General features: G+C 38.9%; 2 protein-coding genes and 1 long non-coding RNA gene across 7 annotated transcripts; 1 reads left to right on the plus strand and 2 right to left on the minus strand.

Moving 5' to 3' along the window:
• Positions 1–982: 982 nt before the first annotated feature.
• LOC103696320 (pentatricopeptide repeat-containing protein At2g37320) lies at positions 983–5,291 on the minus strand. Its single transcript, XM_008777910.5, has 3 exons — positions 5,039–5,291; positions 4,031–4,118; positions 983–3,925 (listed from the first exon to the last, which is right to left on the minus strand). The coding sequence occupies exons 2-3, from the start codon at positions 4,033–4,035 to the stop codon at positions 2,347–2,349; spliced, it is 1,584 nt and encodes a 527-aa protein (XP_008776132.2). The 5' UTR covers positions 4,036–4,118; positions 5,039–5,291; the 3' UTR covers positions 983–2,346.
• A 5,755-nt stretch (positions 5,292–11,046) lies between these two features.
• Positions 11,047–18,214, minus strand: LOC148700140 (uncharacterized). 4 transcript variants are annotated; one of them, XR_016398310.1, is made up of 6 exons: positions 17,741–18,214; positions 14,914–16,798; positions 14,486–14,622; positions 14,254–14,279; positions 13,238–14,167; positions 11,047–13,154 (listed from the first exon to the last, which is right to left on the minus strand). It is a non-coding gene; the product is annotated as an uncharacterized LOC148700140 (long non-coding RNA). The 4 variants fall into 4 exon arrangements; XR_016398309.1 differs by having other exon boundaries at positions 14,254–14,622; XR_016398307.1 differs by having other exon boundaries at positions 13,238–14,622.
• Positions 11,577–15,943, plus strand: LOC103696341 (putative respiratory burst oxidase homolog protein H). Of its 2 annotated transcripts, none has more exons than XM_088710462.2 (15): positions 11,577–12,021; positions 12,629–12,791; positions 12,871–12,919; positions 13,029–13,142; positions 13,259–13,678; positions 13,764–14,150; positions 14,242–14,337; positions 14,408–14,523; positions 14,603–14,705; positions 14,796–14,884; positions 14,979–15,129; positions 15,216–15,362; positions 15,459–15,587; positions 15,666–15,744; positions 15,811–15,943. In XM_088710462.2, exons 1-15 carry the CDS (start codon positions 11,577–11,579, stop codon positions 15,918–15,920), a joined length of 2,598 nt encoding a protein of 865 aa, XP_088566588.1. In that variant the 3' UTR covers positions 15,921–15,943. The 2 variants fall into 2 exon arrangements, with proteins under 2 accessions (XP_088566588.1, XP_088566589.1); XM_088710463.2 differs by having other exon boundaries at positions 15,225–15,362.
• Positions 18,215–19,463: the final 1,249 nt, after the last annotated feature.

Here is a 19,463-nt window from a genome sequence, read left to right on the forward strand (position 1 = left end):
CTCCTTCCATTGTCCATTGGTACTGACCTTCATCACCAATTAGCTAGGAAATTGGCCTAACTTAAGGCATCAAAACATTGAGACATCTTGTAATTTTTCCATTTACCTAAATTAGCACCGTGATGTCTACGATTCCAAAGAAAATCTCCCCTGTAAGCTTGCAACTTTGCTCCTAATGAAATAACCTGTTGAGTGAGCAGCAGACCGGTCCTAGAGCTCTTTGTTTGAAGCTCTAAGGCAGCATGCATTCTTCCTTTCTTAGGTTCTGTCATCACTAAACTGATATTATCACAATGGATTCCAAACCAAATGCAGAATGGCCACAAAAGAGGAATAAAAGGAAATCATATTTCATATGACGTGCGCACCAAAAGGCTGAAAAATGAAAGGAAAAAAAAAAACTATGGTTTCAGGTAACAGGGAAGCGAAGTGGTCATCATTAGGGAAATAAGAGTAGGGGGGAATGCTTGACAATAAATAACTGAAGAAAAGAATAATGATACAGCATACTACAGTTAAGAACCATATTGACACAGGCATCAATGGAACTCTAGTAACATGGAAAGTACGGGCAAATAAGAAAACAAGGTACAACAGAATTTGTGGCATTAAGTTTTTGACAAGGAAATACTTAAACACCATCACAGCCAGTTTCTCCAAATATACAAAAATGTTTAAATGTATTCAGCCTCTCTGAGTAATAGACTGCTAAAGAACATTGCTAACAACCATGATTAAACTTTTAATTCATAAGAACATCCAAATAATATACACTACCTGATCCTAACATTGCCTTGCGTATCCTTGGACTCTTAATTCGTTAACCTTCATAAAGGTTATAATTTCGTTCAAATGTCCATCCATGAAATCTATTTGTTCAGTATTCTATTAATTAATAAAAGAAAACAGTAACAAGAACAGTTTTCGAGCATATCTTGCATAAAAAGCAAGAAATTCTGTTCAACTCGACTGGCATCTATCCTGGAGAGATGAAACAGTTTGTTGGCATTGAAGAGATTGTGCAATGTGAATATCCAGGTAGCAAACATTATTACAAGAATACAAGCCACTTACTAGCAGAACCATGACTGCATGAAGTAAATATAATTAGTAATTCAGAGTACCTGCCAACTTTGCATCAGCTATCATCTCCTTGGTTGTCTCACAAGTTCCAGGATAGGTAGCACCAATATGCATGCGGGTGTTGATTATAGTATCACCCTCAAGGTTAGTCCTGAAAAGACACTTTAGCAGCTTAGCTTGTCAGAAAGCTATTTCCCCATAAGCAATCACTTTTTTGGACAGCAGAAATAACAAGGCAACTGAATTAGCAAGGCTTATCCTTTCTATGCAGGGTCTTCTTGTCGATATTCAAGGTCATTTCATGACTGGCTCGCAATTTATCAATCCTTTAATGTTTGGTCCCAAGTTCATGATCAGAGAACTTTAGGCGAGAGCCAGTAAACAAGCCTCAAAGGTCAGTTAGTACAGCACTCAAGGAAGAAACATTCATAATTCCCCTAGAAGTCAATACAAAGAAGGCAATGTTTTAATTCAGGAAGTTGCTTGTCCCTGAGGCATTATTAAAAAGTTAATGGTTTGATACAGAGGCATTTTCACTAGAATTTGCATGCATATCTTCCTTGTGCAAAGTGTCTGCCAAAACTCCTTCAGCGTGTCCATATCATCTCTCATCACCATTCCCATTAGCACAGCATCAGTATCTCTATCAACCATATCAACTGTGAATTGAATTTCCATGTCGTTTTTACATTTTTTACATGCTATTCTTGTAGAATCCTACCATGCGTGCTTAAAAGACTTATCATGCTCTGAGATGCTGATAGCTTCATTTCCTTTCAGCTCATTTAATTCAACACAAACATGGAAGCTGTCAATGATTCACGAAGCTTTCCTATATAGAAAACTGGGTGAATAGCATGCTTTTCCTTGTCACATAACTGTTGAGCAATAATAGTTGGATGCTGTCGACATGTGAGTCAAAAGAAGTCACCAATCGTAACATTACTTCCGCAGTATCTGGTAACTTTGTCTGGGAAAAATCTTGCATCAACTTATCTTCTTCTACGGCTCTTTCCGATATCAAAATCCAACGTCAGGCTTATGAGAGAAAAGTGATTATATAAAGACTTTTCACCACAAATGGATTATAATGGACTTTTACATAAGATAGTTTAACATTTCACATAGGTAATAACAGATGGCATCTTGAATGGCATAGTTTGATAGAGCAGAAGCAGAATACGCACATTGGTATTTGCCTTCCACAATGCAACGCATGTGAATGAAAACAATTTGCAGCATATTCATGGAGAAATTCCTTTATTAACTAAGATCAAAGTCAACTGTAGGCATATAGCCCAAATATTCCATGTGACATGCCAAAGAATTCAAGATGGTCAGGATATCACTTATTTGATTGTTTGATCTGTCTTCTGCTTTAAACCTGTAAATCTTACTACCAATTTCTATCCAACTGTATCCAGGGCTTGTCTTCAGCCCTCTCTCCTTCATCAACTTCCGAACTTTTGCTACATGATTCCAATAACCTACACTAGCATACAGATTCGCTAGCTGAACATAGGTTGCGGCACAGCCTGGTTCCAACAAAATCCGACTCTCAGCAGCATGAATCCCAATCCAAACATTTCCATGAACCCTGCAAGATGAAAGAAGTGAGCCCCATATAACAGCATTTGGGGATATGGGCATTCTCTTAATGAAATCTAGTGCCTCTTCAAGCATTCCAGCACGGCCAAGAAGATCTGTGATGCAAGAGTAATGGTCTAATTCTGGTTTTATCCCATGCTCAAGCATTAAATCGAAGCAATGGTGGCCTAGTTCTACAAGGCCAGCATGCCGGCATGAGGAAAGAACACCAAGGAAAGAGATGGAATCAGGTACTATGCTCTCTTTATCCATTTTTTTCAGCAAATCCACTGCCTGCTCAGCAAGCCCATACTGAGCATATCCGGAAATCATGGAGTTCCATGATATTAGATCTCTGCATGGAATTTTCTGAAAGACATATTGAGCTTCATCAATACTTCCACACTTAGAATACATAGATATCAGTGCATTGGAAACATGGACATACAAATCAAAACCCATTCTTATTTCTAGACAATGAACACTTCTTCCAAGCCCAAGATATCCACTGCTGGTGCATGCACTCAGGAGGCTTGCAAATGTGACATCATTTGGTTTTGATGTGGAATGTCTCATCAAAACAAATAGATATAGACAGGTCTCAATTTGCCAATGCTGAGCATAACCTGCAATTATTGCAGTCCATGAGACAGTGTTCCTCAAAGGCATCATCTGAAAAACTTGATATGCATTGGCTAGTTGCCTACACTTGGAATATAAACTGATCAATGAACTCCCAATAGGTGTAGACATATCATAACCCCTTTTCACTAAGAGAGCATGAAGCTGCACCCCTGTGTCAAGAGCCCCTGTAGATGCACAGATGCTCATAATAGAAGAAAATATAGACACATCCATGTTAATTCCTCTCTTGTGTAATTCAAGAAACAACAAGAAAGGCCCCTCCTTTGATGAAATAGTCCTCCAACATGCAGAATCATTACTCAGAGGACTCTTGTCAGGGACAATTTGAATCAGATCAGTTGACTTACTATGCTTAGTGATTTTACCAGGTATCAAGCGGCTTCTTTGACCAACTTCCAGAATATCCTGCATGCAACCTTGTATGAGGCGATGATGGCATGCATCTCCTTCATCCTTACTGGTTTTGGGGAATACAAGATCCAAAATTTTCAAGGCCTTAGCAAGACCTTTGTGCTCTATTTTCTGAGATCTTTTAAAAGATGTATATGTGCTGAACTGTGATGTAACTTGACGTGCTGCAGAATAGGGTTTGAAAATAGTAACAGAATGCCTGTTAAAAACATGAAGCAAGAGACTGTAAATCCCTGAGGCTACCCATAAGCAGGTTCATTGCTCCAAAGTTCACTAGTTACCAGTATACATGAAATCCACCTACCTCATAAAATCTGCAACCTAAAACTACAGGCTGCATCTTGTCCATACTAGCATGCTTATGGCACCATGTGTAACAGGAAGACATATATCTGCAAGCATGGAAGATCCATAACAACAAGAAAAGGTAAGCTAACACATATTAATCGATATGGAATCAAAATGCATGTTATTTTAAAGAATCACTCTTAATTAAACATAAAGTAGAATATAAACCCTGGAAATCAAGAAAACAACATTTCCAATGAGTATTTCTTTTCGCAATTTATGGAGGGAACACAAATTTCTTCCTATTATTGTTTATGGACCTAGCAATCACGCATCATATATTCCTTCCTATCATGGTTCCAGTCACAAACCTCACACGCTAAAGTCCAAGAGAATCATTGCCATACACGTAGACGGTATTCTAAAAAAAAAATCGCAAGTATCTAATCGACTGACGGAACATATTCATCCTTCAAAACTCATGCTGAATCTGTCACAACTTCAAAACTAAAGAAAACAAGCAATCTAGCCCCTTCGTACTACCAATAAGTAAACCTATCCAGCTCTCTTGAATTTTTAAAAATATAAACGTATAAAGTATAAAAATGGACGATAACAAACACAACATAGAGATCAAAATATCCATTCAAACTCTCAATTTGAAGAGAAAAGATCAAATTTTTGAGCCATTTCCATCAAAAGAGGTGCCTGTGAGGAGCTTCTCTTCCAACAAGATCATCTCCACAGAGCCCGGTCGCTTACACAAACAACGACAACTCCAAAAAGGGTAGAGAAAAAAAGGAAATCAGTAAGCCCTAAATCAAGAACTCGAAATCTGGTTTATTAGGTGGAAGAAAACAAGGCCGAAAGGAGCGAAATTTCCCTCATTCGGAGATGCCCTAGCTCCCCCCCTCCCCAACAAAAAAAAAAAAGGAAAAATCGAACAACAGGCCATTTTATCTAATCTTCGACTTCCGAATCCAAAATCGAGAGAGAACTCAGAGAAGAGAGGAGAGACGGGAACCTGGATAGAAGCACAAAGAACGGAGGAGGACTGGGATTTGCTTCTCATTCCCAACAACTAGAGGAATCAAGGAGAGCTAGGGCTCGGACCCGCGACCAGCTCTCGGCTGGAGGCGAAGCTATAACTCTCACAGATGGCTCCGGATTTGGGCAAAGCGGTGGTCGGTCGCCACGGATCGAGAAGAAGAAGAAAAGGGAGAGGAAGCGGAGGAAGCACCAAAAAAAATAGAAGAGGAAGACGAGATTGGAGAGATGAGCGTCGGCTCCCTCGCAAGGAGAAACTTATTCCGAAGTCCCTAAGGAAAATTTGGTTTACTTAAAAGTGACGAAGTTATTATATAATTTTTTTTGGGTAAACCGGCCGCTCACACTAATCGCGCGCAAACATTGTAAACAGAGTAAAAAGCTAAAATACTCCACAACAGTGAGAAACAAGTACACAATGGGTCCACAAAATTTCTCTAGAATGATAAGCAGCAAAGAAGACGACCCAATCAGCAGCTTTGTTCGCCTTCCGAAATACATGGCCAATCTGGAACACAACACACTTCTGTAATAACTGCCTGACGTCCTTTAGAAGCGGATGGTCGAAGACCCCTGGCCTCTCATATAGAATCCACTCTACCTTCTCCACTGAGTCCCCTCCAGAATGACGCACTAGGCCTCCAGAACTTGCCTCGCATAGGAGACACCTTCCTATGCTGCCCTGAACTCCGCTCTTATGATAGATGACTCGAAGGTGCGTCGCCTACAAGCCACAATCAGCCTAGACTCATGATCCCTAATCACAAAGGCAACACTCGTGCCTCTTCCACCAGCGGACAGGCTGCCATCAAAGTTCACTTTAAAGTAGCTAAGAGGTGGGAGCTCCTAGAATGTGAATACATATCTTGGCGCTAAAGCAGCAGAAAAGGAACCTCAAATATCCCTAGCTACCCCATATGAAGCAATCATAATGGTCTCGGATACCTCACTAGCCTAACTTCGGAACCCCATCAAAGTTACGAAGTTATTGAATCCAATATAAAGACCGCAATGCGAGGGTAGTATTTCCATAGGATATGCTACGAGAAAATTATTCGTAGCTCCACTCAACAATTTCAAAAATTATTTTCCGGTCCCTAATTGACGCGTTTTGGACGACCTCATATATGGATGGGCATTAGATTTTCTGCAAGCGCCGCAAGCGCCAAAATCCACGTATCCATTTCGCATAAAGTCGGCATCCGTAAACGACTTCACATAGATCACCTAAAAAATAATTCTTTAGTCCCCGTAGTACCAAAAAAAAAAAAAAAAAAGTTTCAAACCAACGGTACGCACATCCGCCATACAGTGCCGACTTTAATGAAAAGAATTATTTGTTGGTCCCTAAAAAAATGACTTAATAGTTTGTAGTACCTACGTTGATTCCGTCTGAATGGTTTTTGGGTGCTTGCGGACTAGGTTCATAGTTAGTTTTGAGTTGGACGTTTTAGGCTAAAATTATATGAAAACCTTAACTGAAGGTTTGAAATAAAATCTATGGCTAGGATTTTGGCATGAGGCAAATTAACAAGTAAATCCATCCTTAAAATATGCTACAATATTATATTGTATTATGGATGCCTCTCAACAGGTATTTTTTTTACAGGAAATCAAGCTAAGAAATGAGTTAGAAGTGCAATTTAGAGGATGCTCTAACCAATAGTAGTAATCAAAAACCAATTTTGCTAGCACTCACTAGTTAAATTTATCCTAAATATTTATAGGAGTTTGTTGGCTAAAATCTTGGGCATGTTGTTTCTTTGATGTAAACTCGAGATAATTCTAATTGGTGATGCTTTTCTCATCATTACTTTTTAATTAATAAAAAAATTAGTACTAGTAATGCTTTCATGAGAAACCTCCAATTATCGATATGAACCAAGGTGTCGCCGTACTCCAATTTAGCCATTGTCTAATTAAAATCATACTTGAAATTGCATCCTGAGTATGAGTTAATAGAATTCCAAAATAGCCATAAGCTATTCCATTGCGGTCTAGCAAATTTCAAGAAAATGAGGCTGCTATGTCGCAACCAACATTTTTTTTTTTTGTTTCCTTGCGAGTTGCAAAGTTCAAATATCATAACCTCTATCCGTACTTTCTAAGGTATTGAATGGTGCACAATTGACATAAAATTTCCAGGACGAAATAAAGCAGACACACCGTTAACATTTGTTCAGTTAAAAGGACTAAAGATCCTATTCATCTTAATCAGTCATTGATCAAATGCTTCTTTCTCTTGAATGAGTCATGGACATTGCTTTAGAACGCGCAATTTGATGTAAAAAAATAGCAAAAAAGATGACAATAAGAAGGAGAAGGGGGGAAAGACAACAAAGGAATATCCCAGACATTTCATCTGTTCTCACAGTTACATCATCCATGAAATACTTTTTCCACTCTAAATCGTTTATGAGCATTACATGATAGTAAAGCGTAGTTTCTAAATAGGATTTTTTTTTTTAAAAAAAAAAACAATCTCTGTGTTGATGGGTGGACTTTTGTTATAATAAAGCACATACACCACTGCTCAGATTAACGTATTCAGAAACTTTATCTTTCAAAAAAATTTCAGATATTTTTCTGAAACAGTTAACCACAGAAGCACCTAAACAGTTTGATTTTCAGAAACTGTTCTATTATAAATTTATTCTATTTCTTCTATATCAGGATTGGCTATTGCGAAAGGGAAGAAACTGTATCCATCTCTCAAACTTATGATCCTAGAGTTGATGTAGCATGCCATCATTATATACTACTAGTGAGAGATAGCAAGGATGTTTAAGAAAATGTCGATGAAATTGGTCTGAAAAACATCTGCAATCATGAAAACAAGCTCATATGTAAATGAAGCCGACTTCTTAAATAGGCTTAGGCTTGGGCTGAGTCACTAGTCTCATCAACTGGGTCAATTGGACACTGAGGAAGAATGGAGCAATTGTTTACCCAAAAGAAAGAACGGTGCGTATATATGTGATCATATAGAGACAATTCAATTTAAATTCCTTATAATAACATACTGGAAAGTGTCTTTCCTTCCTAAGCTCTAAAATAAAAAAGATGAGTGTGGAGAGGAGCTAACTGTTATCATTTATATGGAAGATCAAGGGGCTAGAATCATGTTTGAAGTTTGGATCTTGGGCTTAAGTCTTCTCAACAACCATCTTTTTTAATTTGGAGCTCAATGAAATCCAGCCCACAATTAGAAGAGCTTGACATCAGTTGATGATTGCACTCGGTTGGCAGATTTGGCATGAAAGAAAACTCTCGCATCTTCCTCAAAAGAAACTCAACTATTCATGCAGTCTCATATCCTCTCTCTCACCTCCGATGTTATCTCTTTAAACATCCTATTGTACTTTTGTTTTACCAAACTCTGTATCTTTCATGTATATATACTTTTATCACCAATAAATTTTGGGGGAAGTGTTTTTTTCACTTCCTCTGTTGCACCTCAGAAAAAAAAAAAAAAAAAATCCTGGGGGGATCAGGAAAATTGGTACTCAAAGCACTTTTTTATGGTTTTATTAGCCTGATTGTAGTTTTGTTCCCTTCATTTATTCTCAGTTTTTTCTTTCCAATGACCACTTTGTACTACCTATACCTTCAATTAGCTGGCATTTATCTTAAAGCTTAGGTGACGTTTGTGGAGGATTGAGGCACCAGAATGGTGTTGCCAGTTTGGATTTTGAGGGGCTAGGAAATTTAGTCTAAAAGCACTATATTTATTTGCAAGCATTTTAATCTTTGTTTAGCTAATTGTCATATACGTTTAGGACCTGTTGACCAGCCCTTAGTTGAGTCCTTAGCCCATCTAAGTAGGGCAGGCCTACGGCCCAGTTTTCAGCCCAACCCTATAGAATTTTCTTAGACTCCGGCCTGGGCCCGGCCCGTTTACATCCCTGCATTGAAGTGTTTATAAAATGAAATGAAGAATGTTATAGATAATAATAGTATAATGGCAGTCAAACTAGGACGATTTGCCCTAAATATCTCACCAATCAATTTCTTAATATGTATGTGTTCGTTAAGTTGGCATTTACCTGAAAAGTTGGTCGACCTACTGTTGGCTTTCATTAGGTTGTATGATGTAGTTTGAGAGCAAGTCCCGTCTACCTGCTTTAAGTCCACCATGCTAAAGTTTAGGATTTCGGGTTGTATCTTTTGCAAGAAAGAAGGATTCTTTTTTTTTTTTTTGGCAATGTGCACCGTTTGATCATGTAATAGCCACTACAAGATCTACGTAGACAGATGGAAGAGAAAAGTTCAGAGTGCTTTGAGATCTATGCGAAGTATGATCTAATAGTTAATGTCATGAAAAAAGATCAATAATTTTTTCATGCAAAAGATACCACCTGAACCTATAGTGCGAAGGAAGAATTTAGCATTCTGAACTGCCCCAACATCCATCTGTGCAATAAAAATAGCGGTGTTAATAAGTTGGCAAATGGATTGGGGTATAGGACAACAAGAGTTGTTTATCCTGTTCATTTTCTCACGGCAATCATGTCGTGAATGGAACGCACGTTTCGGAGAAGAAAGGAGTCCCACCTTTTGTGTTGCTTCTCCCCGTACGATTAGCTTATTCATGTTGCTTCTCCTCGTACGAATAGCTTATTCATGATACAACTACATATAGATGCGTGCTCGGATATCTAACTTGTTATACGACTATGACATGCTGAATAGCCCATACAAGTATGGCCAGGTATTCTCTATGGTTTAGAAGAGGTGATGAAGCAAGCAAATTAAGAATGGCAATGTTAGAGACCATGCAATATGGAGATGTTAGAGATTATGCAATCTTTACAAGACCAGGATACCATGTATGAGTATTCCTTTGGAACTGATCGTGGCATCTCATTTGTGAACAGCTTTGCACCATTTTCTTTCTTTAAAATAATTAGTTCACTATATAAACAAGCAAAGTATTTCTAAACTCCGCACTCAAACTTGTTAATCAGTTGAATTAGGTTTCCCATTAAACTGGCCACTTGATTGTTAAATTCTAGTTATTGATTCTAATGTTAGGTAGGATACAGTCTAATGATTAGGAATTTGAGCAAGGCAGATTCCATAATAAACAAATATCGAAGAAATTTATAGATAGCTTAGATATTATGATGGCGACTCATGCTGTGCAAGGATAGCATCGATTATATTATCGTCAAAGTAAAAACTTGCATTCCACGTAAAGTAGGTAAAACAAAAACGAAGAAAACAACTTTATTTTTAGAAAAAAAAAAGAAAAAAGGTGCTCATAATTCTAACATCCAATTCAACTTTTAACACGACCGCAATATTTTGTGTATGAGTTTACTTCAAAATTTTACTTGAAGTAAGTAGCAACCAACGAGCTTTCAAAACTGTGATCCCATGAACTGCCATGCTACATCACTAAACAGCATATACACACGAAACACTAACTTCTATCATGTGGTGGACATGACTTCAAACTCAGATCGCATGACTTCAAACTCAAATCATGCGGGTGGCTTATGCTAGCATTTACCTAAATCATTTACCGATATATCCTTTCGATCTTTTCAATCATCAAAGAAGAGAATCTTCTCTTTAATTTTTAGTTAGTTTTTCATGATCATGTAGGCTTCTTGTGTTTTACAATTAATTAGAAAAGGTGGCTCCACATCAACAGAGTTTGAAAGGAACTAATTTCTAATATATGATCCATGCTTTGTGAAGTTATTAATGACACAATAACACCCTTCGATGCTTCAATGCAATTGATTTAGTTGATAGCGATCAACACAATGAGATTTAGAAAGAGCAATAAACCTCTCAGTTCGCCTCAATATCACGCATGGATCATGCTATTTGGTCATGAGGACATGCACTCACTGAACATAAGCCTTGTAGAGGATGGTGTTTCAAAAAGATATATCTCAAGCATTTGCCAACCCATTGGATGTAACAAATTATAAGCTTCCCTTGGTGGTGCAAAAGTTTGGTTCTACCCATAGGTGACTCAAAAGGAGCATGCCATAAGGCTTCTATTTAAATTGACGGTCAAGATCGCTTGGATCACTTAATCAGAAAGCATTACATTCTTCACTGGAATCCAATCAGAAGGGTGAAATCACTCTGTGTGGAGATGAAAACGAGATCTCGGACAACGAGATATTGAAGAGAAAAGCACCACCCATCAACCGTGTATCAGATATGGCAAACATTACGGGTGCGTGCATAGAGATTTCTGTGCGGATAATAGATGGCCGTCCGTCTATAAACAGGAGGCTGATTACCTGCGGACGAGATGCTTTAACGTGAGAACATGGACGGCAGATCCATATCCGCATATCATACAATATGCGAGCGTGGAAAGATTCTAGCTGTTCGCACCGCAGCGCTGCGGCCCCACCCCTAACGGCTATAACTTCCTCGCTCTTTTTAACCATCCTCTACCCGCCCAAACCCCCTCCTCTGAAGCCTACAACACCTCCATAGGGAGAGAGTTCTCTTGAGCTCTGCAAGCACCAATTAGGATTAAAAGAATGGGATCATCACATGAATATGTTGATGTGCTGCTCGCCAATTCTTCGGCGCATGAGCTTGAGGGCGTCCAAATTCACAGCATTGGAGACCGATCGGATCCTGAAGCTCCAATTGCATTTGTAGCCAATCTGGCATGCCCAAAACCTCCGAAACCTGAACCACAGCGAAGCTTTGCAAGAACCCTAATGTTGCAGCCCTCGAAGATCGAGGAGGAAGAGATGAACTGGCTCTCATCACAGGTGTCCACCAGGGAGGCGGTGAGAAACCCAGCTGGGAAGGGCTTGCGTAGGATGCAGTCCAGTGCGGAGTTGGGGCTTAAGGGCCTTCGCTTTCTCGATAAGACGACGGGCAGGAAGGAGGACGGCTGGAAGGCTGTGGAGAAGCGGTTCCACCAATTTGCAGTCAATGGTAGGCTACCCAAGGAGAAATTTGGGTGCTGCATTGGTTAGTCTCTCCTTTGCTTCATGCAAGTCTTCCTCTTTCTCAGTAATTTTAATTGAAAGCAAAGGTCATCCACCATGAACATACTTCTGAGATCCTGCACAGCAATAAAAAGAAAATATTTCATACAAACGGTTCTCAATACACTCATAGAACCAACCGCAACATGAAAACTATTTGATGTTAGAGAATTATTTTGTATACACAGTATCCCTTTGCATCAACCTGCATATTGGTCCATAATGTCACTGCAGCTTCTTGTATTGTTATATTATGGCAAAATAGACAGCAACTATAATCATCTAGATCATAACCACTAGAGTAAGAAAATTAGATTTGAGAAGCAGTATGGCAACCATTTTATGACAGTTATGGAAATTTATATTAATGCAATGCACGAATGAAGAGTATTTCTGAGGAGAAAAGGTTCTTAACCGAGTACAGCATAAACATCATTAGCTCAACATCAATGATAACTAAAGCTTGCATGCCTTGGCAAAATCTACCATTGCATATAAATAACCACAGCTAGTCAAAGTCGGGAAACTAGATTGAAAGATCTACTTGAGCTATGTGGTTCTAAAATTCAAGCTGAATTCCTCTTTGAAAGGGATGGGCGATTCCAAGGAGTTTGCTGGGGAGCTTTTTGTCACCTTAGCAAGACGGAGGAACCTGGAACCAGAGAATGGAATTACAAAAGATAAATTAAAGGAGTTCTGGGAAGAGATGACAGATCAAAACTTTGATTCCTCCCTACGGATATTCTTCGACATGTAATCATCTCCTTCCTCTCTCTTTTTCAGCACTTGACAATGCAGTTATTACATGATGCGAGCTGATCTGTTGCATTAGGTGCGACAAGAATGGTGATGGAAAACTTACAGAAGATGAGGTGAAAGAGGTCTGCAGTTGAAATACTTTAAATTACTGTCAATTCCCTGTCCAGAAATGCTTTTATCAGTTAAGATTTGGGGTAAAATATTGATTTAGATCTCTGTCTTCATTCAAAGGTCATCATTTTGAGCGCCTCAGCAAACAAACTTGCAACATTGAAGGGGCACGCTGCAACCTATGCTGCCCTCATAATGGAGGAACTAGATCCTGACCATCTTGGCTATATTGAGGTACTGAGAAACCTGTTATAATTTCCAATAATTTTTGGAAGTTGCCAAATTTGTTCAAACATGAGATCTAGCAGATAAAAGAGAGTGATACTTACCATTATCGATCACTTCACCAGATTTGGCAGCTTGAAACATTGCTGCGAGGGATGGTGAACTCACAGGGAAACGAGAAAATAGTCAAATGTAGTCGTAGCGTTGCAAGAACAATGATACCAAAGTGGTACAGAAACCCAATCAACAGAAGTGTCGGCAAGACAGCAGATTTCATTCATGAGAACTGGAAGAGGATATGGGTTCTTTCGCTATGGCTGGCACTGAACATAGAACTATTTCTATGGAAATTCTTCCAGTACAGGAGGAGATCAGCATATGAAGTGATGGGCTATTGTGTCTGTGTAGCCAAGGGTGCAGCAGAGACCCTGAAACTGAACATGGCACTCATTCTCCTTCCCGTTTGTCGAAACACTCTTACAAGGCTCAGATCAACGGCATTTAGTTCAGTCATCCCGTTTGATGACAACATTAACTTCCACAAGGTAAGGAGGCCCTTCCACCACCAAATCTACTGAAAAGATCTTTAACACAATATTTATTTATCTTTCGATTTGCCATCTTTTGCAGACAATTGCATTGGCCATCACAATTGGGATTGTTATCCATACAATTGCTCATGTAGCATGTGATTTTCCAAGATTAATCACATGCCCAAAGCCAAAATTAATTAATTTATTAGGACCCAGTTTCAGCTATCAGCAACCCCCATATTTAACTCTATTATCCAGCGCTCCAGGGGTCACTGGTGTCCTCATGGTCATCATAATGATATTCTCTTTCACCCTAGCAACACATTCTTTCAGGAGAAGTGTGGTGAAGTTGCCATCACCTCTGCACCATTTGGCTGGATTCAATGCATTTTGGTATGCGCACCATCTTCTGGTGCTTGTGTATGTCCTCCTTCTTGTGCATTCCTACTTCATTTATCTCACTAGGGAATGGTACAAGAAGACGGTAGGGCCATGCCTTCTCTGTGGTACACAAATATCCCCATCATTATCAGCAAACATCAATGATATGAAGCAAAAATCTAATGTTTGTGCAGACATGGATGTACCTATCAATTCCAGTCCTCTTTTATGCCTGTGAAAGACTAATCAGAAAATTTCGTGAGAGAAACTATCGTGTGAGCATTGTTAAGGTAAGGTACACATCATGATATATATAACTTCAAGTAGTAGGAGAATGAACATTCACTGTCAAATCAACAGGCAGCAATATATCCAGGCAATGTGCTTTCAATACATATGAAAAAGCCACCAGGGTTCAAATATAAGAGTGGAATGTACCTGTATGTCAAATGTCCAGATGTCTCACCCTTCGAATGGTATATGTTAACCAGCTCTCAAGATATTATGTCTCAATTATAATTTTCCTGTATTCAGCTTCTAATTTGATTTTAACAGGCACCCCTTCTCCATCACTTCTGCACCAGGAGATGACTACTTGAGTGTTCATATCCAGACCTTGGGAGACTGGACAACAGAGCTTAGGAATTTATTTGGAAAGGTTAGGTCAAGTCAATAAAAGCAACTTGAAATTCTAGGGAATACTAAATTATGAAGGCCAGAATAACTAAAGCAAACTTCTCTGATACAGGTTTGTGAGTCTCAAGTTGTGTCTAAGAAGGCCAACCTAGTTAGACTTGAAACAGCAGTTGCAGCAGATGCTCAAATTCAAGAAACTAGGTGAGCAGAAAATATATTATTGTTTTTACCAACTCACTCTGCGCGAAATTTCAGCAACCCCCCAGCTTCCCATAGTAATAGAACTCTCTTGCAGATTCCCAAAGCTCCTGATAGATGGGCCTTATGGTTCACCAGCTCAAAATTACAAAAAATATGATATTCTTTTGCTCATCGGGCTCGGAATTGGTGCAACTCCATTTATCAGCATACTAAAGGATCTCCTCAACAATCTGAAGTCAAATGAGGTAAGTTATATGCAATACTGTTTTGAGTGTATAAAAGATATCACTAAACAAAAAGAACACCACTAACAAGCTTGACACTGATGTAGGAAATACAGAATATACACAAGGCAGATGTAAACAACATGAAAGGAAATGGTCCGGGAAGAGCTTACTTTTATTGGGTGACAAGGGAACAAGGTTCCTTTGAATGGTTTAAAGGTGTCATGAATGATGTGGCAGAAAATGATGATAATGTACTTCATAGAAAATCTATTGCTTCCTTTACCCTCTACTCTGCAGTTCCATTTTCCTTTGCAGATTAACTGGTTAAAAGTGTTTGGCCATTGCAGAATGTTATAGAAATGCACAACTATTTGACCAGTGTGTATGAAGAAGGTGATGCAAGGTCAGCTCTGATTGCAATGGTTCAGTCAATACAACTTGCCAAGAATGATGTTGATATCATCTCTGGCAATCGGGTAATTATCTTTCAGGTATAATTTTGGTGCAATCAAGCAAAAGAATACATATTCTTATTTCTGACTCATTCATGACAGATTCGGACCCACTTTGCAAGGCCAAACTGGAGGAAAGTGTTCTCAGACTTAGCCAATACCCACAAGTCTTCTCATATAGGTAAGATTTTCTCAAGTAATCTGGGCATTTGAATTATTTATGCACTTCATAATTTATGGACTGTAGGTGTTTTCTACTGTGGATCCCCAACCCTTACAAAACAACTGAGACATCTTTCACAAGAATTCAGCCATACTACCAGAACCCGCTTCCATTTCCACAAGGAGAACTTTTAAAATGGAGCAAAGATATATTGATGAACAACATATACTTGTGCAGAAAAAGGAAAAGAAGAGAGGCAGAAGTATGACATGTTTTGTTAGATATCCTATGTACAGAATTTCTATTTCTAGTTGTTTTTAGTTATCTTTGCATCATACACATACATGGAGAGTAAGTCCAACCAACAAAAACTTCAAATGAGTGAGACATGATTTTCTGTTCAGCTTTTCTTAACACAAGTGTAAAGGATTATTCAGGAAAGTTCTTTTATTCCAAGAGAAGTACTTTGAACCAATGATTCTCTTTTCTTTTGCTTTTCGGCTGTAGCAGTTCTCTCACTTTGTTTCTGAAATTTTCTATGCCTCTTTGAAGTTCTTGTGTAGTTACTTCCTTATTTGGAGTAGCCCGTATTAATTGTCTTCCACCTTCTGATACAGTTGTACTGGTCTTTTGCAACAACCCCAACAAATTCACCATGCTTGCTGCATTCTGATAATTTTCTGACCTAGCTGCATCTTTGCCTGGTTCAGATACAGGCTTGTCAGAGTAGCACACTTACAACGAAGTTTTAGTACTTTCTTTCTGAATCATGCTCTGCCTCCTTTTGCTGCCAAAAAATCTACTTCTAATTGCTTTTCACCCCTTAATTCACTCGTTTGGGATGCTTCATGGAGCTCCAATGTCTTCTCTGTGCTTCCTACACTTTTAGTGTGGATATTTCACACTTGGGCTTTTAGTGTAATGGGAATGTCGAGCAGTAACAACATATCCTCCAGTTCATGCCACTCAAGATCTTCAAGATCACCATCTTGTTTGAGTTCACACAATCTCTCCTTTCGCTTAACTCACACAGTGCTGACGATGAAGAAACTAAACCATGCATACAGGTGACCTAAAAGAATTTTATCAGATGGATTAAATAGGATGCTAGCAAGAACCAAAATGGGGGGAAAAACACAACACTGATAGAAGATGTGAAAATCTATAGGCAATCTAGCAAATCTTTATTTAGCATGGAGTTCAGAAATCCATAATCATGAGAACCATATCCAATGCAAATAGATCAGACATCAGATAACTTATGCTGCATGATATTCTCTTGAAAATGGCACCCAAGGAAAGAGATTGAATAGCCTCGTAGCATATATTACCTTGACTTCAAATGAGCTACTCCTAGAATCCTGGTTGGATAAATTGATATCACACATTCAACTTAGGAATCCCTCAACAAATTATGTGCACTAAACTCCTAGAAAGAACCAGCACCAAGCCCACCCTTGCACAGGTCCATATGCCCTCAGGTATGCTGTCTCGATACCAAGCTCTGTACCGATGCCACTCTATTACTGTGTCAGCATATGCCCGGTACTATATACTGATTCGGCCGTACTATCCAATTCGGTACGGTATGGTATACCTTGAATTGCTCCCTTGGATTGGCATTTGGACATAGTTAAGAGCATCATATAGAGCAACTACCTTACCGTCCTCATCCAATGCTGCCCCCTCTGCTCATTTTCCTACATAAACTTAAAGATGGTGTATATCCCGCTAGTTTCAACGCAAAACCAAACTTATTCAACTTGTTCCAATAAGAGATGACATCGCAAATAACAACAGGATATCAAATAACAAATCAAAGTGGAAAAAAAAGGAACAGATTATTCTTATTTGTCCGAAATTACTAAAAGATAGGGCACGGACCTCACAAATAACAAGAGAATATCAAATCTTTCTGCTCTCCACCCCCACTCCCCCTTTCAGAGATATCATGTTCAAATAATTAACTTCTTAAAACCGTATCCAAAGTTCAAAAAAGCCACAGCATCGTTACCCATTTAAACGATATGCCGACTCCTGCCACCAAAAGCCGTAAAAGTTTAATCTTTTCCTTCCCTTCCACTTCCCTGAAACCTTGCTCCGGGATTTCGAGCTCGAATCGAGCTACGGCCGTGCTCAGCCATGCCTGCTTAACCTGAGTTCGCGGACCACTCGAACAATCAGACTCCCAAGCCCAGCACCTAGGTTTACATCTATCTAGGGTTTGAAAACGGGGTGTTTTGGAATCGGGATCACGGCGCGAGACGAAGATCACCGCCGGGACTCGAAGAGGAGGAGGAAAGAGAGAAAGAAAGATAGGGTTTTGAGTGGAAGACCTAGAGAGAAGAGATCCAAAGAACGAACTCCGTCGATTCTGCGACCTCCATCGCCGTCGTCGCCACCGCCGCCGGCGGGGTGACGGGGTGGGGAGAGGGAGCAACGGTGACCAGGAGGGGTAGGACGAACCTGGAGTCCCGAAAAGAAACAAGGCCGCGGGGAGAAGCGATCGTGGCCGTAGAATTTCGGGTCATCGGATTTGGACCGGATCTTGGTGAATCCAAGCCGTCCGATCAGTCGGGCGCCACGAAACGGCTTCCGATGGTGGGCCGTGGCTTTTAATGGGCCGGGCAAGCTCAAGAGTGCGGGCTCTTAACTGGGTTTTTGACTGCTCGAGATGTGCTCAGCCCAAGACTTTGATCATTTTTCAGCCCCCCTCCTCCAACCGAGTCCCAAAATAATCCATCTTTCTCCAAAAAGACATGAAGCATCTAAATTTTGGTGATTGAGACTGAACAATCCCCATTATTCAACTATTATTCATCTATTTAATGATAATTATAGTCTTTATCTTTTAATTGTTGAGAAACAAACTTTCTAATGGAAAAGAAACAGAAAAAAGAATTGTCCATTGAACTACTTTGTCTTACAGGATTTTCTGCCAGATTAATCAAATTTTCAAAATGGAGCAGCCAACCTTCAGCAATGTAATAATCATATATTAAATATTTTTTATTTTTCAAATTGTAATTTTAACATGAATTCACAAATAATATACAAATTTTTGATGAATTTTTGTAATTAAGATATGGTGATTATAATTTTTGATTATGTTTTTCCTTCTATATGTGCATTTGTGCATAAACTTTGATTGATGGTAGTAAATATTTTAATATGCATACAAATTCTAATTGTAATTTATATATGTCATGTATGTAATGTTACATGCCTAGTGCCGTACAATCTTTGCCTTGTTTAGCTTAAAGATCTGGGAATTCGAAAGGATATTCAAGAAGGGTATTTTGCCTGGTATCCTTAATACCATTCAACAGTCTAAGCAAAAAGAGTGAGCTATTCTCATATGATAGTGGGGCTAAATAGAAATAAAGAGCTAGAAAGGGCTTGCATTTGATTATTCCTTCATCCTTCTCATATGTAGTTACAATAGAATGATTGCATGATCACTGTATAAATAAAATATAGAGACAATATCTTCCATCATTTATGCAGTGATCATAGAATGGTTTCTTGTCCACTATATGGAAATTAAAAAAAAAAAATTATAATTACTGGGGGGATTTGTTGTCAAATTATATCTTCCATGTTCACATAGTAACCATACAATAGTTATGTAGTTTTTATATGGAAACACGAAATCTAAACCTTGATATAATCAATAAATGACAAAAGGCATGCTATTAGATTTTATTCACATTGTTTTGTTTAGGGAACAGAAAATG

This window comes from Phoenix dactylifera, chromosome 14 (genome assembly GCF_051530095.1).
Source record: "Phoenix dactylifera cultivar Ajwa chromosome 14, Ajwa_hap1_PhDact_Kaust_v1.1, whole genome shotgun sequence".
NCBI classification, from domain to species: Eukaryota; Viridiplantae; Streptophyta; class Magnoliopsida; order Arecales; family Arecaceae; genus Phoenix; species Phoenix dactylifera.